The 23176-nt window shown below is 34.7% G+C and overlaps 1 protein-coding gene across 1 annotated transcript in view; it reads left to right on the forward strand.

The window, feature by feature from the left end:
* The window catches only part of LOC139983475 (uncharacterized), a 32839-nt gene extending 10031 nt beyond the window's left edge, over positions 1 to 22808 (forward strand). Inside the window, exons 4-13 of the mRNA XM_071997032.1 lie at positions 4526 to 4728; positions 5639 to 5715; positions 6387 to 6442; positions 7386 to 7505; positions 8895 to 9103; positions 12905 to 12963; positions 16153 to 16250; positions 17261 to 17308; positions 19160 to 19185; positions 20519 to 22808. Coding sequence (XP_071853133.1) covers positions 4526 to 4728; positions 5639 to 5715; positions 6387 to 6442; positions 7386 to 7505; positions 8895 to 9103; positions 12905 to 12963; positions 16153 to 16250; positions 17261 to 17308; positions 19160 to 19185; positions 20519 to 20633 — 1011 coding nt within the window. The 3' untranslated portion in view covers positions 20634 to 22808. The remainder of the gene's footprint in view (positions 1 to 4525; positions 4729 to 5638; positions 5716 to 6386; positions 6443 to 7385; positions 7506 to 8894; positions 9104 to 12904; positions 12964 to 16152; positions 16251 to 17260; positions 17309 to 19159; positions 19186 to 20518) is intronic.
* Positions 22809 to 23176: the final 368 nt, after the last annotated feature.

The following is a 23176-nucleotide window of genomic DNA, read 5'->3' on the forward strand; positions in this document are numbered from 1 at the left end:
ATGCGTTTTAAGGTGTGACTTGAAGGAGGTGAAGTTCGTGATCATCCGAATTCCGGGAGGCAGCTCGTTCCAAAGATCAGGTGCGGCGACCGAGAATGCTGTAGGGCCATAGTGCTTCTTGTTATTGGTGTTGCGCGGAACGAGAGTGAACGGCTTAGAGCGAAGGGCGCGTTTGGGTACCCGAGGTGTGATCAGCTCAGACAGGTAAGACGGTGCCATTCCGTGTATGCATTTAAATGCAGTAATTAAAATTTTGAATGTTATGCGTTGGTGTATAGGTAGCCAATGTAGATCATAGAGGATAGGAGTGATATGTTCGTGACGTCGTGAACGAGTGATCATGCGAGCGGCTGCGTTTTGGATAGTCTGTAGAGGATGAAGTGCAGTTTTAGAAAGACCGTTCAGAAGAGCATTACAATAGTCAAGACGGGATGTAATAAAAGCATGAACTAAGCGTTCTGTGAGGGTACGGTTTAAAAGGCGACGAATTCGACCAATCTTCCATAATCCGAATGAAGCCGATTTGCATATTTGATTGATGTTCTCGTCCATGAGGCCAGATTGATCGAAATATACTCCTAAGTTGCGAACTAGTGGTACCGATGAAACTTCGGAAGATCCTACACGAAGCGATTCTAGTTTATTAGAGGCTTTAAATTTAGAAGTGAAATGAATAACCTCAGTCTTGCTGTCGTTTAGTACCAGTAGATTCTCTCTCATCCAGACTCTTATCTCATCGATACATGCTTCGATTCTAGATTGAGCGTCGCTCTTGCGTTTGAAAGCGATGTATAGCTGGGTGTCGTCTGCAAATAACATGGGTTCCAATCCGTGACGAATGATGATCTCCTCGAGTGGCGCCGTGTAGAGGATGAAGAGTATTGGTCCCAGCGTTGTTCCTTGCGGGACGCCACAAATGGGTGTGGTCTCGTCTGATTTGTTGGACGCAACTGCAACGTACTGCTTCCTGTCTTTTAGGTACGAACTGAACCAGTCCAAGACGGTACCAGTGAAACCAAAGGTGAACTCAAGACGATGTAGTAGGATATTGTGATCAATGGTTTCGAAAGCGGCACTCAAGTCCAAAAGTAGCAATAACACGTCCAGTTTCTTATCTAGGGCCAGCATTATGTCGTTATGGACACGTATTAGTGCGGTCTCGGTACTGTGGTTCACCCTATATGCTGACTGAAATTTCGGCAAAAGTCCATGTAGAGCGAGGTGCGCGTCGATTTGCTTCTTCACAGCCTGTTCTATGAGTTTTGCTATGTATGGAATGTTTGCAACTGGACGATAGTTCTTCAGCACGTTCTCATCCATATTTGCCTTCTTTAGCAGAGGGCGAATAACTGCGAGTTTGAGACTTCTTGGGAAGATTCCACTCATGAGAGAAGAGTTGATGATCCTAGTCAATATCGACACTGTGACCTCCTTGCAGTTTTTCACAAGTGTGGTTGGTAAGGGGTCGAGTCTGCAAGATTTTGATGTTGAAGATCGGATTAGTTTCTCCACAAACTCGTCAGTAACTGGAGTGAATTCTGTTAGGTGATGAGGTGGATGGCCAGGTTTATGTGGTGCTACAGGAACAGGTAGATGACTTCTGAACTCGCGCACTCGACTGTCGAAGAATTCGGAAAATGCGTTAGCTACTTTGCTCATTGGAATATTAGATGGCATTACAGCGGTTACAGCTTTTTGGCCGCCAATCAAATCGTCAACGACGTTGAAAAGCTGTTTGGAAGACGCTGTCTCAATCCTACCGCGATGGAAGGCAGTCTTGGCCGTGTCGATGTTCCGATGATACACGTCCGAAGCGGTTCGGTAAATCTGCAAGTCGATTGACATTTGAGACTTTCGCCATCGTTGTTCCAGCCGGCGGACATTCTTCCGCTCACCAGTGAGTGCGTCCGTCCACCATCGAGCACGTGGTTTGTCAATAACTGTCTTCTTCTGGATAGGGGCAAGTTCATCCAAAGCCTCGGATGCAGCATCAAAGTATGCACATGCCAATGCGTCGGGATCGGGATTAGGCGGGACTGGGGCATCGCCTTGCTGGGACTTGTTGAAAGCTTCCTCCAGTTTCTTCGCCAGAACTTCAGTGTCAATTCCCGAGAGACGGCGGCGTTCAATATCCACACGGGTGTTGGGCGGACGGCGAACGTTTAGGCCGAAATGAATGCAGTGGTGGTCAGACATCATCCTAGGTCCCACAATCCAATTAGACACGATTGTATCCGACTCGCGCGTGATGATCAGGTCTAATGTATGACCGCTTTTGTGCGTGGCTCCAGAGACCAATTGGCGTAAGCACAATCGTGACAGTAAATCAGCGAATTTCCGATGGTCTGGGTCGTTTGGGTCATCACAGTGAAAGTTAAAATCACCAGTAATCAGAAGGTGACCAGGACTGTCGAGAATATTCTCCATTAATGTAGAGAAGTCCGGGAGAAAATGCGAAATCGACGAGGATTTATTACCGACTGAAGGTGGCGGCCGGTACACTAACACAGTGCGTAGGAGCTCAGAAGAGGTGCGAATGTCAACAATGCCGTGTTCGAACGACTTGAACTTTGTCGAAGGATGCCGTTTCAATGTTAGATTTTTACGTGTAATAAAGGCGACACCGCCTCCTCTCCGTTGAGCTCTCGGGAAGTGGGTAACGTCGTAACCAGACAAACTCAAGCGGAGGTCTCCAAGCGTCGGATCGTTTTGGTTTTTGAGCCATGTTTCAGTGAGCAGAAAAATATCCGTTCCATTTTCTAAAATTGAGCCTATCAAGGCACCGGTTTTCTCTCGGATCGATCTCGCGTTCCACAGAGAACATTGAAGTTTTAACTTGGTCACAAAAGCATCCTCACGTGGGATTTGACGAATGACGCTCAGCTGATTTCTATTCAAATTAACATCCGAACAAAGAGGGTGATACCCAATGACAGTTTCAATCGGTTTAATGCAGTCAACAAGAGTCAACACTCGAGGCCGGACAGTGCGTGACGATTGATTCACAGGTCGAACTTCACTGAGAATGCTTTGAATAGGCTGGTTTGGTGCAGTACTCAAAGACGGGGTATGTCTTTTGTGCTTTAATCCCGATTTAGAGCCACGAGGTCTTATAAAATATTCGATTCGTTTCCCTGCTTGAATACCTATATCTGAGTTGAAGTTATTGTTCCGCAGTGACAGTAGTGTGGAGCGAGAGAACACCGATCTGGCGGCCATCTCAATCTTAGACACAAATTATAGAAACATTAAACGTCCATTTAGCCGAAATACTGGCTAAAATCTCGAAAAACAGTGCACAATATAAAAGTTCATGAACTACAATAGCTCTGTGCTTAAACTCAGCGATGAAACAATCAAGCAGCTGAGTAAACACCGAGAAAATGCGAGAGCGACTTAAAGTTGGCAGCCGTCAACACAGCGTCAACACAGTGCCTCCTTTTCTGGTGTTTCAAGATTACATGCGATGAAAACAAACCCCACCAATGTTAACATCTTGTTAACAATTAAAAATAATAACCCTTCGGTCCATATCCATGAAACATATATCTCTACAATTTGCATAAGCACATTAATACTGTAGATATGGCAACAAATCAGTATACAACAAATATTGTTGAGATAATATTGTATGGATAGAAAGTTTTCAAAGTTATAAAACAACATATTAAAGCATAAACTAGCCTCTTGCTTGATTTTACATGGCCGTAACTTGTGAGCTGTTCATACGAGCGTGTGTCGGTCGATTTACTCCGTGTGTATGTCAGGAGGAAAAGTACGTTCTTGTGGTTACATTATGTCGATTTATGGCATTACAACCGCGCTTATATTGATGTGGTGAGCGATGAGTGTGCAGAGTACAACGTGAAAAGAAATAGGCTTAGTCTCAATTGACGAATACGTTATTTAATATAAAAATGTTTTAATGTATTTCATAGCATGTTTTCTGTCAAGACTGGTACACATGACTTTGGGTTCGTAGACCAACTAAATGCTTTCATTTACTTGCTACTTACCACAAGCCACTGATAATAGTCGTGTTGTTTGGTAAACTGGTTTATTATCATGTAAATCACCCACTCGGCATGTGTAATGTTCTGTTCGTGTGGAGGGTTGGGAGGGGCGATTGAATTGTGGATGGACCATGGTCTAGATGAATAAATCAAGATTTAAAATCACTTGTATGAAGTGATACTCGAGGCTATCCTATATTTGTTTGGGGAATTTCAGAACTTTTTCTTGTACATTCTAAGCCAAGCTTGGTTTTTGTACCTAATTGCAGTGTTTATTGATCCGATCGTGTGTTAAATATAATTTTTCTTTTTGTTTCATTTATTATTTTTCAGTTTTAAGGCCGTTTATATTTGTTTCTATTTTGAGGGAGTGGGCGGAGCATCGATTATGGATTACTTTGAATTTCTATAAAAAGCTAATATCCTGTAAATAAGTATGTTCAATAATATCTACTGTCAAATGATTTCATGCATGTAAACTACAGTTCATTCTACTAATCATCTTTCTTCAGATACCAATACCTGATCTAAAGCTGGAGTGGTCCTTCAGTAAGGTTGTGAACAATACCATCATCCTCAAGTCTGGTATTGCTTTACCAAGGCTCTCATCACTGGAGAAGTTATTGGTTAATGAAGACCAATCAGAACTTACTGAGGACGACATTGTAGGATTATTGAACTATGTTTTGCCGGCTAAGAAATTCAGGATACTTTGGTATGATAAAATGATAAAAGATGAAATAAAAACGAGGAGAGGAAAGTGTGGGATAATTACAAAAGATTTAATAAATTATGCAACCGTATAGTCCTGTAATCGAGCCGATAGACGGTAAAAGACAAAGAATATCTAAGGTGCCATCATTGAGGGACGCTATGAGAAGGCCGGATGAATTGGAATTTTGAGGTCATCTGAATACAAAATGTTAGATTATATAACTTAACAGGAATCTGATATAGCTATACAAATAAATACCAGCAATAATAGTCATCCTATATCGTTATAATTCTAGGTTCGGACAAAATACTGAAATATTCGAAGTAGTTTCCTATTTCCACAGCCTATGTTTACTTATATTCAATGTACGATATTTTCAGTCAATAATGAATTAAACATAAAGATTGCACTTTGAAATTAACTTGACGAAAAGAAAAAAATAATTATACACCAAATGCATATATGAACACTCTTTTAATCGTCCCATATTTTCTTGTAAATATGTTTTCTTATAGCAAGATGCAATAACATGTATATTTAACAACGTTGACCAAAACGTTCAGAACATTTCTCTGTCATATAGGACAAACAGTATATTATTGAGGGTGTGGGAGTATGAATATTATTCATGAATGCAAATACTTCACTATTATTTCAAGCGAAATTAATTAAGTTGAAGATGTTTTTTAAAAATATAACATTTTTCACTAAAAGGCATTAACTTACTCTTCTGCATTTTCTGAGACCAAAGATATCCAATAAACGTAGATTCAACAGAACTGTGTCATTTATTTGTATATATTTGCATATTGGTAATACAATATAACTATGCTTTTTTCTGTTTATTATTCGGTTACCTAGAAGTATTTCAAGAGAAGCACAAGTTTACTTTATATGTTTATTATCACAGGTTTACTAACTGCACACTACCTGCATCTATCAGACCAGAGAAAATCCCAGAAGAATTAAAAAGAAAGAATGTAAAAGGTATGGCTATGTGTGTACAAGGTATGGCTAACACTAGAGTATGTGAACATAAAATTTATACTGGTAACAGTACATAATGGGTAAGGTAACAAACACTTGTTATGCCACAATTATATTAAACTACTTTTCTGTGTTGTGACGATCATACATTTTTTATAAGACATTTAACATAGATGTGTTTATGTTCATCAATAACATACTGGAATGCATGTCTGTTAGAAATTATGAGATGAGTATTGTGACGTCATTAGTGATTGTAATAATAAATGCAATTATTAAACAGGGCTTGTGAAATGGTAGAATGGAAATAATATTAAAAAGTGATATTCCACCACCACCATCATCATCATCATCATCATCATCATCATCATCATCATCATCATCATCATCATCATCATCATCATCATCATCATCATCATCATCATCATCATCATCATCATCATCATCATCATCATCATCATCATCATCATCATCATCATCATCATCATCATCATCATCATCATCATCATCATCATCATCATCATCATCATCATCATCATCATCATCATCATCATCATCATCATCATCATCATCATCATCATCATCATCATCATCATCATCATCATCACAAAGCTCTGGTTAGGTTATTAAATTCACTTTTACTGTTTATTTCATGTTATGTCGTATTCTAGTTTTTTGGTCGTGTCGTGCCTGTCATCTTGATCTCCAATCCGGCCAATGGAAGAAGGTTGGTTACACTTTTGTTTTGTGTTGATTGAGTTTCCTGATCATGAATGTTTGCGTGTTTATTCATGGAGTGGGAATGGGGTCTGTGAACGAGGGTGATAGAAATAAGGAGCCTCCTTTATTTCCCCGTAAACTATTGTGAATAACCGACTGTTTTTCCGGTAATGTCTACAAAGAACAATTACAACTTTTCCCCGATGGCTACCATGGACAGTTAAGTACGATTTAATATCAAACGTTTATAATTGCACTAATTTATGCATCTTGAACAAGACTGGTTGTCATGGCTATATACGGCATGGTGTTGTTTTTACATAACGGACGTCAAGAGTTGGGTCATAAAACAAGTTCTCCATGTACTTTTTAGTGCCCACACAGGTTAAAACCATCTTGCCTCATCACACTGTACAGGAATCTTCATATATATTTGTTATCATTGTAAGGAACAGTAAAGTGGGGCTTCGTCATGTATGCTATTTTAATGAATACTATTATTATAATATTACTATTACTATATAATTACTATTATATATTTATCATAATAAAATAGAACTTATATAGCGCGTTCATTAGCAACGCTGCTCGGAGCGCTCTACAGGAATTGAAACAATGAATACACAGTAAACATTTAAAAACACAGAAAACATTCAAGAGCAAGTGGTAAAAAAATATCGCCTAAAGGGTATGTATCATTAAATTTATAAAAGGATTGAAAAATACATATACGCTATGGTAAACACAAAAAAAAAACTTTACAGGAATTGAAACAATTAATATACAGTAAACATTTAAAATACAGGAAACTTTCAAAAACAAATAATACAAAAAAATATCGCCTGAAGGCTATGTATCATTAAACTTATAAAAAAAAAGAAAAATACATATACCTTATCACCATCACCTATCATTTGTTATTGCTTAAAAAATGTGTATCTTGCTTAAAGCCTGACGACGTCCAAACTATTGCCGAGATGTGCTCCCAAGATATAGCCATCAATTGCAAAGACCATGTGTCAGTACACAAGTCAGTCATAGAGCTCCTGCAGAAAGCGTCCAGGAATAACGTAAGTACACTGTCTACGGGTGAAGTGAGTATAGAACCTGTAGAAATATAATATCACCATACAAATAACCTTCCATCAAAGATTAAACACAAAGCTGTCTTCCTCAATCATCCAATGTAATTACAATTATTTGTAAAAGGACTAAAGTAGACCGTAGTGTTTAGGAATCCAACAATACAAAACATAACAGACGACATTCGTTGCAAACAACCTCCCCAATACCTTGCCTTGCCCTCATTACTTATCACACCTAAACGATTAATTAATACAAGTACTAGAGTTTCCTTAGCTGCTATAAAGATATGAACATCAATACATTTACAATACCACAACCAATTACCAGCACCCCTTTCCTGCAAACATTCAATTGCCACACAACTTTATTTAATAAAAGTTACCCTACACTCCAACCCTTATATAATTATATTTAAATATCCACTCCATAACAATTTTCCCTTGTGAGAAAAAAAGATATTTTTGAATAAACTACTGTCTGTGATAACAATGGACAGAGATAAAAGAAAACTTGGTTATTGGTCTTCACTAAAAATAAAGAAAAACAATTGTTTATGAAATAAAACAAAAGAAACGTATAATGTCACCCTCCTAGTATACACTAAATAGGAACAAATGTAAACACGTTACATCGATTACTGCCATAACTAGATTTTATCCATCTGCTATAATGGAATGTTTATATTTTCAAAGTAAACAGTAGAAAGCAGAAAATAACACATGTTTACGATTTTTTTTTTAATTCATCGTAAACAATTGATTATAAAATAGCTTGCAAGTTGGTTTATCAAGTCAAAAGGAAGCAAATTTTATAAGACGTATGGGACTACACTGCCAATAGAATTTAACCCAAAAAAAACGTTGGTAATATTGAAAAGTAAATACATGAAAAAGTAAACAAAAATATTTTTTCGTAACAAAGAATACAATGAAACCTCATTTTCAAACATAGTGTACGATAATAACTTTGCATTAACTTTAATATTACTCACCCTTAACATTCCTGACTTGTGGAAAAAATGACTTAAAAAGCAGTGATTACTAGTTAACAACAGAGAACAGCAATTTATTTACGTATTATGTCAATGTTTATTAGTTTATTAATAACACGATGTTGTTGTGTTTTCTCCAAATGCAAGAATTAATTTAAAGACCATTACTAACCAGACACAGCACCCTGCTTTGAAGTCGAAATATATTTCAAAGTAAACAACAAACAACACTAATTTACATGTTTAAATATATTCTTTAACACAAACACAAACTTTTGTTATATTTATTTTTTTCAACAACAACAACAAAACATAGTATGTGTTAAACTGTAATCCCTGATAACGCAATAGTCAATTAATTATATTAATTTCTTTTCTGCAGATTCCCATAGACAATGTAGATATTGGATGTTCCTTTCATAAGATTGATAAAGATGGAGACATTATCCTCTCCTCTGGTGTCTCTCTACCAATTGTTTCATCATTAGAGGGTATGCTCTTACAGACAGAGGAAGGGAGAGAAATGAATGAACGTGAAGTTAATGGAATATTTAACTATGTAAACCACTCTAAAATATTCAAGGCACTGCAGTAAGTATATCATATATATTGATGTTAGTAAATATTAAAATAACTAATTAAAAAATGTACAATATAGGAATTATCAATATAGTTATATTTAATTATTACTGGAGGGTGTATTTATATATTTTGATAGTTGTATAAGTAAATTTAAAACAGAAAGTGAAGAAGAAATTTAATAAAGACATAAGCTAACAATGAAAGAACAATCATCAGGTAAGGTATATGATAAAAGGGGAGAGTTTGTCATTTACAAAATGAGACAGTAAAACCAAAATAATAACGAGAAATTCTTCAGAAAAATGAAATATTTTGAAATAAGAAAGACCTAAAACTGAAAATTGTAGTATATGTCATTGACAATAAAAGGGATTGAATTAACCCGATATATGAGGAATCAGTATTGCATTGTTTCATCATCTTAGAGTAAAAACTTTTGCCAAAGCCAAACCACCATTTTAAAGCGCACACTTTGATAACTTAGATTAATTTAAAAATGTACGGAGATAAAAAAGGGAGCACCCAAAAAAACCTTAAATTTGTTGGCTGAAGTCCAATATGTTCCTCTTTTTTATCAGAGGGGACTCTTTCTTAATTATTGTATAACTCAACTGATAGTTAATACACATTGATGATAAAGTAGACAAAAATACATTGATATCAATTAAACAGACTGTAATTGTTTTCATCCATTCATATTGCACCCTTCTCAAGTCAACTACTTTACGGTTTCCCTAATACCCCCACAACTATACCGGACCCCATTCCCTTAATTTCTGTTTATAACACTTGGGTTATCATTTATCCCCACTCAACAGACCTTCCCCACACCCGCATACATACTCACCAAGGGTTTTTTTCTGTTAAACTATCAACGACCCTTTCTTCTGTTTAACAACCTGTCTTCACTGACTCCAACCCTTGCCCACCCACTCCCACCCCGATGCAACAGAAAAGTATGCCTGTTTTAAACCCACACAACATTACAGTTAATCCCCACACAACAGAGATCAATAAAAAAAAATCATTCTCTATGTGAATTACACTTTTAACTGTAGATCCTTTCTAACATTGAGATTTTCTCGTTTCACCTAAAACTCAACCTCAAAAGCCAAACCCCAACCGGTCCCTCCAAAGGGCCAATAACTTTTTTATATCTCTATATATTGCACATTGTGTTGTCACCATATTTCGATTCGTAAAAAGTCACCTTTTATCATAAACATGCTATTGTTACGAAGTCAGATACAGGTTGAAGTTAATTTTAGGTGTTGTTGTCGGAGAGGGAAAGGAATCGGCAGACGAGAAAGTAGACGAAAGGGTACTTATATGTACAATGAAATAGAGTAGAACTGTACTTGTAATTACATCAAATAATACAACAACAAAAAACACAACATACCGGTACTTACAAACTTAAAACTTAAGTTAACGCGCGCACAGGTACCTCCTTTCGGTGGGGTCTGGTGGTGTAGGGGCTGGTCCGGCCGCTTGGTACGAGACTGTTTAATGTGTTTTCTACAGGTAAGTAATAATACAAGTTCAGGTAAGCAGGTTATTCATGTTGATTGATTACGGTAAAGATGTAGGTGCTGAGCAGGGTTGCAGGATACTAAAATAACCAGGCAGGTTCACATGTTATGGCAAGAAGGAATACTTGAAACAGCAGCAGCGGAGCAGCAGCCGAGGATCCGAGAAGCTGCGCAAGTCGAAGTGTTCTTGACCGGCTTGACAATAAAGAAATTCGCCCACATACTTAGAATAGTAAACACTGTATACATAAAAAACAAATTGACTTTGCATGACACTATGTCGTACACATTTACATCATACATTTGTACGTTGAAATATTTCTAATGAAATAATTTCATTTGTTTTTGACTTTCTGAAGATGTACAGTGATCTTTTACTATTACTGACACTTTAACAAAAAAATTCTTCATCACCTGCCAATCAATTATTTCAACAATGAAATAAAAAGGAGTCCTTTTCCATAAATGAAACGCGTTCCTTTCAATTTAAAGACGTTGTATCTATTAAAAGAGAAGCTCGTCGTTATAACAAAGCAAAAATAAAAATAAAAATATCCAACAAAGAAATGAAGGTTGCCATAGGTACGTCTAGACACTGTCTGGTTCATATCGTTGAAGATAACTGTGAAGTCATTTCTGTTTTATTCCCTCAAAAGTATTTATTCTTTCTGCAAAGTAATAGTTATAGAATAAAGAAAAGATAAGGCAATCTATGGTAATAGATCGAACTGGAACAAAAGGGGGAAAAGTTTATGGAGAAAATAAATAAAAAGACAAATTAGAGATAAATGTGTAAAATATTCAACAGTTTAATTAGTATAAATTTGATATTGATTGTTTTAATAATTCATATATTATTTTTTTCTATCCACTAAATTTGGATAAATATTAAATAATCTACTAGTTAAGAACTATGGACATTTCCAAAACAAACCAAACAATGTCAGTAGCTCTTGCCACTCTCTGTGATAAAGCTAATCATTTTAATGGAATTGTCACCAACAAACATCCCTCTCTCTTTATGTATTTGTTTACCACTGACATGTTGTTATTTAAGTGAAAGTGGTGAATTAAATTGTGTCCTTTCATGGGTGTCACTGTGTGAGTGGGGGTGGGTAAGTGGCAAAGGGTAGTATTTATATTTTGAAAGGAATATTCGACAATACATATTTACTACCTTAGGTCTCCAAATACTTTAACAGTTGTTTCAAAAAAAGCTTTCTTGCCAAGGACCATGTCCTTTCTGAGAGTCCGTAAGCTTTAAGGCCTAGACGGTCTACATCTACGGCATTATTAACGTTACTGAAAACATTACTAAATCACTTTATGATTAAACTCAACGTTTGTATTTGTTGTTGATCTGAAAAGGAGTTTTTGACACTGATGGCCATTGTTTATTACTTATAAAACTTGAGCATTTTGGAATTTGGTGAACGTTTGAAAACTGGCTAAAGAGTAATTTGCCCAAAAGAAAGCAATATGTTCAAAACAGTGATTTAAATTTGGTTTTGTTTATGTACGATGCGATGTGCCTCAAGCGTCTATTGCACCCATAGTATTTATCCTGTATATATACGACGTGTATATCATATCCAAATGATTATATTTTGTACTTTTCCTGAGGAATGCTCGTATGATAACATCAAGGTACTTTATATAACTGTAATTAGGGAACTCCAAAAACTTAAAGTGCAGGTCGCAGTTAACAAGTTATCTCTCAATGTTAGCAAAACAAGTTGCAAACTATTTTCCAAAATCCGTATGAATAGTGATCTGGACATAATTACTAATGAGGTGAATAAGCAGGAAGGATTTATGTGACGAAGTTTCTTGGTTTACATATAAAAAATTAACTGAACTTGAAAGAAAACATTTTAAGAATTAATCACACATATTTTCTAAACGTATGTGAATTTTACATAAAGCCAGCCAGGTATTAAATAGCGGAAAAAAATGACGATGTTAGGTGTCGAACAGCAATTAAAATGGCGTCCTTTCATAAATTACTATATTGTTTCTTAATTCTTTACCGGACAGCAAACATTGCATAGCTGGTTACTTTATTGACATATCAAAAGTGAATGATAAGGTAAAGAACACGTCATTAATTGAAAAAATAAGAACAAGAAGCTAAGACTCCGTGTAGCTGGTACACTGTATAAGAGGGGATGATCTTATACTAAAACTAATTTTAAAATTTTTGAATCGAGCGTCTTATCAGCAGAGAATCCATGATTTGTCTCTTTGTTAGTCAGGTATATCTTTCTTTAATCGTCAGGTTTCATCACTGTCTGCTGCCTCGTGCCTTGTTCAGATTACAATCAAAGAGCATTACAGGTACAGTAACGATAATTACGGATTTAATAGTTATTGATTGTTTAACTTTTGCCTTCTTATGTACAGATTGTTATTTCTTTTTCCTCTTGTATTTCAATTAAATTAAAGAGACAACTTAAATCATGCTAAGCCCCACCAGAATAGGTCCACTTCTGCTATTAACACATATGCAGAAAGATATGGTAACGTCAATTCTCAGTCTGGCGGGTAATCTTTAAAATTTGGGTTGGCGAGAGCGAGTTTCGATAAATTTCGAAAAAGAAGATGGTAATGTAGAAGATATTCAAGTGCCCGTGGCACAGTGGTATCGTTTATTCAGACGTCCTTTAGCATACAAGGTTCTTAGTGTAATTTGCTTAAAATATACGGCTGTCAGTTACCATTGCATTACTTAGAGCGTTACTGTTTACGCAATTCCTCAACACGACGCCCAGCGCAGCAACCCACGTGGCGCCACACGCAAAGTATAACAAAACATATATAGAACGCGGCGTCAAATGCAGCGTCCAAATATGAAATCAGATTCATGGTTTCAAAGGTAACTAAACTAACGGTATATATATATATATATATATATATATATATATATATATATATATATATATATATATATACATATATGTATATATACATATATATATATATACATATATATATATATATATATATATATATATATATATATATATATATATATATATATATATATATATATATATAACCCCGCTAATACACAAATTAACAACCGTGAACTAAATGATTGTAATTTGCATTATTTAACCCAGCTTCCCATCGATAGCTGAAGTAAGACTAGTGCACCAATGTTGATTATAACGGACTTACTGTAGTTATCCATTCACAGCAGAGCACTGATCCTTACAAGCGTACACGTAGTTCAGAGCGCAACTAAATTATGATAATAACGTGAATGTTAACAATCGGTTAAGAACGCTAATCCTGAATAAGTGAGCATAATCACATTCAGAGCAATGTTGCAGTTTGCTAACAATTCACACGACTCACAAATGTATTAAACAATGCCCTGAACACTTACGATTATAAGAAGAGTTAAACAAGATACCGTGGTATTAGGAACATACCAACTTGATAGAAATGATAACATAACGTACCGTAAGTAGACTTATAACTCATCTTGTATGAGATTTTTTAAAACAATATTTACACAATAAACATTACCATCAGCTCCTTTTACACTAGCCTGATCCTTGGCCTAAATTTATGCTCGCGAGAATTTACTACTTCGAAGAACAACGCCTCTGAGTTGCAGTCATCAGTCTTTTGGTTTAATGCATTTCTCCTACATGTTGACATGCAGAAAATGGCTATTTTTTTTTATAAGAATTTTTGACCTTTGAACTCAAACATTTGATATATTACGTCATCAATCACGCAGAAACGGGTTTACATGGCCAGGCACCTACTCTCCAAATTTGAACTAGATGGAAATTAACGTCTAGGAGGAGTTTGCGACTCACATTTTTGCTCACTTACACACACAAATTCACATGCAAGTCACTCACACACTTCTTCAGTTTTCTGATATTTTCTGATATGTACAGTACAATCAAATGGCTACTACATGATATAATAATGGAGGAGCTCGCATATCTTGGCCTTAAAGAGATTTATCCCTTGTTCTTGAACATAAAACAGGTGAAATGTAGCTTGATTACATCTTCATCAAGGTATTTCACATTACATAGTACTGACCAGGCACCCAATACATCCGTATTAAGGGGCACATATGACATGCAACATCCAGGGTTTATTGACAATTGCTCAAAGTATTGTAATCGTACGACTTTATATGACTTTGAACAGTTGTAAGTAGAAGGTTAGACCAATGTATAACGAAAATGTGATTTCCCAGATTAAGTTTACATTTGAACTTGTTTATCAAATTAATAATGTTACCCCCTACCCGCCACCACCGACTCCCCTTCCTTTCAATCTAACATTCATATATCTACAATGTTTACCTCTCTTACTTTTGAAGAGTAATTGGTTTGGGAAATTGCTTCCTAATCGTCATTTTGATTTGGGAAATTGCTTCCTAATCGTCATTTTTGTCATTTACAATGTGTATGATCAATGTCATAAATGTCAGAGGGAGATCTGAAACTGAAATTTAGATTAAACACGACGAATATACAGTTGTAATAACTTTATATATCTGATAAAGAATTTCTCAGACCAAAGATTCATAACTTTAATCCAACATATATCTTGAATACATATATATTTAGATATCTGCTATCTTAATTTTAGTAACTGAAATGAATACAGCTATTTTTGTTTGGCCTGTAAATATATGAGAACCTATTTTTGTTTAAATGAAATTGAAATAAAAGACGTTAAGTTAACACAATGCAATGAAATGAGAAAACCATCACACAATTAGTAACTGAGAGCGCTCTTACCCTTGAATAATACCGAGACAGAAAAATGTTTAAAAATAAAGGAAAATTACTGTCACAACAAATTAACTTTCACTAACAATAATTATGTAACTTGTGCAGTGAAAGGGTGAGGATTCATCAGTTTCAAATACACATTATAACTAATCAATGTAAGCATTGTTAAAATTACATTACAAACGCCCATACAATGTTTGAAATGAACAATGTACACAATTTATGTTTGCTTTATGATACAAACATATATACAATTCATGCACCATAAGAGAGCTGATGCTGCTTTAACGGAGAATTCTGTCTCAAACATAGTTAAGTGTTGATATGCAAGCAGAAAACCAAAAGATATATCTCTGTGATATAATTCTGTCGGTTTAGTTTTGGAGAAAAACACTGAGACAAAGTCCTTGCTCCGTTTGGTGTTTCTACTTGCACATTATTTAAATCTTCAGGTAACCAATCTAAGTTCAGACGAAACTTAATTGTTATAAAATAACAAAGAAACATATAAAAGTAACCTCACTTACTGTTCTGATAAAGCATATTGTATGAATAACTTCATTTAAATTGTCATTTCCATGAAATACAGAGAACAACTGTTCACTGTGTTTGTTTCAGTACATAACTTTATGGCAGTTTGACCTGATCCAAACATAGATTATAACAATGACTGCCGTTCCGTCCTGTTTAATTTGTTTTGTTTGTTGCTATTGAATACTTACTCTAATCCTGCTTTTCTTTATTCATATATTAGTTGTATGGATGCCTTATGGATATAGCGGGGTGACTTACATTCTAAATATCCAATCTGGTCGTTGGACGCTGGCATCTGAACGTCATATACTCTTCCCGGTATTTATCTCACAGTGTGCAGTTGAATAAGAACTATTGATGGTTCAACTCATTAAAAGAAACCCACCGAATTGAAGTTTATATTTAAATAAATACATGTCATTCCCAAAGAAAATGTGGAGACTAATACTATTTTGCACCCACCGAATTATGTTATGGCGGCCCTAGCTCAGAAATGTGTGTGCTCACTGATGTTTACGTTTTTTAGTGACAAAGAAGTAACATCACGATGAAAAATAAATCATCACAAATATACCAGCGGCGATTGATGACGGAGAGGGGCTGTATGTCATTTCCGATCAATTTTATACCTCATGTTCAAAAGTGAACAACATACTAATCTTTCTTTGTCTAAATATTATATGTTTCATATGCTTCTGACGACCAGCATCGGAACTTTTGACAATTTCAAAATCTAGAATATTGTTTGGTTACTGACGTCATGGTGTGATAAGAGGTCGATGAAAGATAGAATGGTTTATCAGTTGGATAACAGTACCGCTATACTATTCTTTTGAAAGGAAATTCAATTTGAAAATGCGGTTAAGGAAGTGGTTGTTATCTGATATATTTTTCACAACCGTGTGCAGGTGTATCCTTGAGCAATGACTCTATTTATTGTTTAGGGGAAAAAATACCGGTTAACTGTTAAAATTTTAAGAAATGTTTAACGATAAACAATTGCAGTCGTAACTTTATTTACTAATCATAATATCATAATAATTACGATTGTCATCGAAAAAAAATATGACGATAATGATTAGGATGAATTTCAAAAAAGATGATCTCTTTCTTCGTTGAAAATAAATCTCCTTCAACAATTTCATCGGCAAAATCTATATCATTCCTGCTGGATATCATTCATCATTTTACAAGGGGAAAACAAATAGCAGCATGTCTCGTTTTTGGAAATATTATTTGCGTGTCCTATTTATAAATGTTGTAATTGAAACTGGAATATAGAAATTGAAAATGCTTACTACATTCACATTACCATTTGTTATTTACAGACGAAACCCATTAGAGAAGAATTGACGGATGTAGAATATCGTCAAGAGGTAATATTATGGAAAGAGTTATTATTATACTTCATTTGGTAAAATGTTCAGTATGATACAGACATATACATGTGTACAGTGAAATTCCTGTGTCATTTCATATTTAATAGTCATACATTAAATCAATGAAAGCCATACCACATGTTCAATATGAGTCACAACTTTTTTACCATTCAGAGTTTTCTGTCATCAACCTACGTTTTGGTTACTTGTCTTAGGCAGGCAAGTAACCAATGCAGTCAAGTTTGTGTGTGGACGTATGTGGGTAAAAATGATACTTCAAGATAGACAACCTCTGCAATATCCATAGGTGACATGTGGCTTTCCCATAACCAGGTCAAGAATCGTATTGTTCTGTGTGCAGGTCATTTGGGGTCAGCAAAGGTCACATCATTTAAATGTTATAATCATAAGCCCTATAAACACGATATACCAATAAAGGTAAATTCAGATAGCTAATATTTGACATGTCTTTCTTTTAGTGAGTATGGGAACCATGTTATTTTTGGTATAGATCAAAGTTCATTTCATGTCGGTAAAATAACATATGGTCAATATATCAAAAATCCTTTATCTTGAGACCGTTATCTTGAATATATATTATATGCATTGTAGATTACCCAATGAAAAGTAAGATTACTCTACACTTTGGTTTAGGTGAAAGCTCATTAAAGAATTAAAGAAATCAAAACCTTCAAAATATATCAATTAAGATTTGAATATTATGCTGATTTGACTTCCCGATATGTAGTAGAACCTCTTTGCTGTTTTAGTTAGGTCAAAGGTCAGCTTAGGTAAATCTGACCGTATGAACTTCAGCCAAGGTTAACGTGCGATATACTCTTCTGTTGCGTATGTAATGTGTGTAAAGGCATGTATCCTCTTCCTTTTATTATGGAGGGGGGGGGGGGGTTGGGGATTCATTACAAGCTTGTTAAGGATATATTTTTTTTACTGGGAGCTTGTTGTTCACATGATATCACTTTTGTATTTAATAACCGAGCATTTTAATGCAAAAACGGTACATTGAAGCATTGTAATAAAACATTCAACGAGGAACCGAAATGATCAATCATTGAACTTTAACAGTGTGATTCTAATACTTATAGGCATAACCTACTTGAAATCTAAATTGCTTCAATATGAAATATCTGAAAAAAAAGTAAGAGCTCTTAACTTACCTTTTTGGTAACACTGTGACATATCAACACTGTTCTGTTTTTCTGTCTTAATGCATTCTTTTTAAGTATGTTTTAAGTACTTGGTAGGATGGATGTTGTATGGTGAATAGTAGTATCTAAGGGTGGGCACAACATTAATTATCATGTATTGTTGACATTTACAATACAACTTATCAACATCTAGGTTAACGATGTCATCGTCACATCAAAGTGTTGTGATAGGTATCACGAGCAGCAGAGCAGTGAATTATTAAGTTTAATTTAATTGTTCGAGGTTGCTTATTTTGATACAGAATGTGGCTATATGTGACAGCGTACTAAAACATATAGTTTATACATGAGATGGTTTAGTTCGAGAGTTTTGTATCGACTAATGATGTTTGATTATAAACTACCTTATATTTCTTAAAGGTAATTATGATGATAGGGAGTTGATTCAAAATTGATGCCATTCGTTACATGCATACAATAGTTTGTGTGTTTTGAGCGAAAGTAGCACTTTAACAGAAGCAATTAACTCATCGCTTATATGAAGTTTTTTATCGACTAGGATTCATTGTGGCAATGAGGGAGAGGTTTTCTGCATGCAGGGAGGAGTTCGGGCATCTTTCATGTTTTTTTTTCTTCTTATTTTTACGTTGTTTCCTTCCATTTTTTTAATTTTCCATAGGTGAAAAGCTTCCGTCATCGCTACAGGTAAGGAAATATGGTTATAAAATGCAAGTTCTAAACATTACAATCAAACATAAAAAGGGGCGAATATTTTTCATCCCAACATAGAACATATCGTTATATCCACGGCCATTGCACCCACATAAATACAATGTTAAATTTGTAAGACCTTGTTTTCATTTAAGTAAATATCAAGTTTGAAGGCTCAAATTTGTATTTAAGTAAACATAAACTAATGCTGATGTAAATTTAAGGTGACTCCGAATGTTGTAAATAACATCTCAGCGGATTATTATTGTTATTTGAACCAATGAAAACAGGCGAAGACTCTTGTGACCATTCAATCAAATTGAGATATTTATTCATTTACTGTTTAGACACATACAATTGCTGTAGTTGCGTATTACATTTTATATAAGTAAGATTATGGCAATTTGGTAACCCTAAACTCTATAAATAATGATAAATTTGATGAAATTACTCGCAATAAAAAATGAACTGGCTTCATTAAAAAGGTGGATTTGAAGGAATTTTAATTTTGTGTCACTCTGCTATTCTTATATATTTTCAGAGATTGATTTGAATATTTTTACCTTGTCAAAGGCAATGTGGTTCTGAGTTGTCAATTGCCAATTCATTCACTGATTATAGGGAACTAGGAGAGCAGAAAGTCAAACATGACATGATTGTAAAATGTCAATGTGATTAGTATTGAAATTTTCCAGAAAGGGTACAGCATGTCATGTATACAACTTACGAACGTTTTGGTCGATCATATGTTTTTAAACAGATTTCTTATCAACGAGGCTTACATAGACCAGACTAAATTACATTGTGTAAAGTTATTGTACATAAACAAGTTACTGTCACAAAATTGATAAACAAATGAGAATTTGACAGCACTCTCTTTGCGGAGGACAAAACAGTAATGTATCAATCGGCGCCCCTTAAATGACCACCCTCACCCAATATCAGCTTCAATCTGAAACTCATTACTGATTCTTAACATGTGCATGACTCTGAGCTACCACTTTTGTTTTCCAAGATCATGATGCTGATTTGAATCTACACATGGTGTCACTCTGTTGTTCTTCTAGATTTTTAGAGTTAGATTAGATATGTTTACCTTGCCAAGGTTAATGTAATTCTAAGTTTCATTTAAAATGAAGCTAGCAATTGCAGAAAAAAAACGTAGACTAATTGTTAATTCACTCACTGGTGATAAATTATTTTAGTATAAACTTATATTTTATTTGATCGTAAGCTATCAATCTGTTTTGTACTAAAAATGATATTGGAGTGTTTTTATATGTCGGTTATAATTATACACTAGTTGATCTTACTTTATTCTATACAGAAATACCACATGGCAGCAGACCTGGATAGTCTCTAGAGGAAAGCGAAATCTTGAAACAGAATTAGAAGATGACGATACGTTACCAAGTACAGTGTACACTGACTCGAATATTTAAGTCAGTTGTCGTAGAAAATGCAGTTCAGCTTTCCACCAACTTACTTCATTGTCGAAAGCTGCATGAATTCCTCATCATTGGGGCATTAATTAGGGTCAATGGTAGTCTTAGAGCAAGGCTTTGGTATTGTAGAGATAATCTCGAAGTTGTGCATGCACCCCCTGTTCACCCCAACCTTTACGCACGCCACTCGGAAGCTGTTTGTAATGACTAAAGAATCACAAGAAACGTTTCCAGCACAATTAAAGAATGATAATTACGTGTTATACTAATTGGTATGATGCCAGTCACCTGTCTTCAACTAAATTAATTGCGAGGAGAACAAACTAAAATGCTTGACATCACTTTCTGTAGTATAAGTCATGCGTTTGAAAGATATGACTCATGTCACCACTAATTAGTAAAAGCAGGTGGGGCATCGGAACCCTTTGTCGCTGTTTCTACTCGTTTGTTTAACTTGTACTTCGTTATTTGAAAAAAAATACATACCCACCTATTTGATTGAGCTGTTGATCCGCATAATACCGTAGTTATGAAATGAGCCTAAATCTCCCTGAAGCTCGATTTATATTGTACGTGTTACTTGCAATTCGCATTTTTGTTTGCTTTTTTATTGTAAGATAAGTTTACCTTTCTCTGATTACGTCATCGTGATATTACTGCCAGACCAGGTACTGATCGCATGCTGCTTGATACATATTGTAGTCCTAGGCATTTAAAGCCAAAGGCTGCCAGCCCAATTGGTGTTGGTAAACTACTGTCATAGTTTGACGCAAACTTAGTCTCATTTTTTTTGTATGGAAGAAATTCGAGTCTCACGACTAAAGCAACTGGATTACTAGTCTAGCAGCCACACCATTCATTCTGCTGTCACTAGAAGTATCACAATTTTAAACAGCATAACTCTTGTAGAGTATCAAGTAACACGTTCGTTATAAAATTACGAAGGCACATAGTCTAGTTGAAAATGAAAAAAAAAATCTGTTAAATCAGTATATAATATTGATTTGGGTGAGTAACAAATAAGGCCTTATAAAATTTGATTACCAAATTAACATTATTTTAAAAAGAGGGTTGACGTCATCATCGAATTATGATCAAAAGAACATTTCAAACATATTTTAATTGCGAACTTCCGAAAAACGGGAATATGTTTAAAAAGATACATCGGAATAATATTTTCTTTTTCTATTTCTGAAAACGAGACATATCAATAATATAATTCTTCCTAAAGTCGTGTTTGATGTTTTGTAAAACATCATATATACCGACGACTATTTTACTACAATAACTGCCAAAGGATTCCTGAAGTTAAGGTTTTCTGAATTCAAAGGATAATATGAAACGGAGCTTGTGAAACGAAATACGTCCAAATACGTGGTGAAGATGATTGCAAGAATAAGGTCACGTGATCATACCTTAGTTATATCAAATAGCATCCCAATGAGAGATGATACGATTAATATGTTTTATCATATTCAATGTGGTAAATGTTTTGACATATGGATTTAAATCACACAAAATTTTTCGTTTAAATGAAATTGAAAAACTGTATTTAATCAATAAACATTTGTTCATGGTAATACCTGAGCTGTAAAACAAACCATGCATGTTTTAGTGGTAAAGCCTCGTATTAGTATACGTGTAAGTATTTGTATTACTTTTCTTATCATTGCCCGTCTTAGCTTCTTAAGTTTTGCAATTTTTTTGGCATAGAGTCTTCCTGAAAAAAATAAGAAATGTAAAGCGGGAATTTAAATCCCATTATGTCTTAGATCTTCTAGTTATAACGATAAAACAGAGTGCTACATAATCAGATAATTTGAAATGATTTTCTGTAATTATAAAGGTAAGAAGACGTTACTTTTTGATTTAAAGACATGGTGCAACATGATCCATTTGGTAAAATATCTCAGAATAATTTTGTCTTTTAGCTTTATATTGTTGCTTTGTAAGTGCTTAATAATATTGTTTCCTTTTAAAAGATTTGATTTGATTTTATATTGGTTTTCCTGTCAAGAAATTGAAACATGCAGTATAATCCTCGACATAATACAAACTTACTTTAGCCTCTAAGTAGTAAAAAAAAAAATGGAACTTCATTTTTGCAAATTGAAAACAAATTAAATTCCAGGAATTATAAATGAATGAGAGTTAACTTTTTGTAAATATTATGATTGTACTTATCGATCATTGAATAGATTAAACAGAAATTAACCTATTGAATTACATTTTGTGTATTATGTATAGTTTTGCTTCTGCTTTGTTACGCATAGAAAGCAAGTATCTGTACAATTATTTTGAAGTTCGTTAAAATTGACATTTAGACAGTTTAGTTTAGTAGAAAAAAGGATCAGAAGGGACACTTAAGTCCCCATCAAGGACCCTATAGAGAGACAAAAAAAACTGAAGACACAAACACTTAGACCCGATAACAATGCTTAAAGTGCTTGTCCAAAGCATACATAAGCCCATTGATACTACTTGCAAGTACAACTATCTCAGGCAAATCATTCCACTCATTCACAACCCTATTAGAAAAA

This window comes from Apostichopus japonicus, chromosome 16, assembly GCF_037975245.1.
Source record: "Apostichopus japonicus isolate 1M-3 chromosome 16, ASM3797524v1, whole genome shotgun sequence".
NCBI lineage: Eukaryota > Metazoa > Echinodermata > Holothuroidea > Aspidochirotida > Stichopodidae > Apostichopus > Apostichopus japonicus.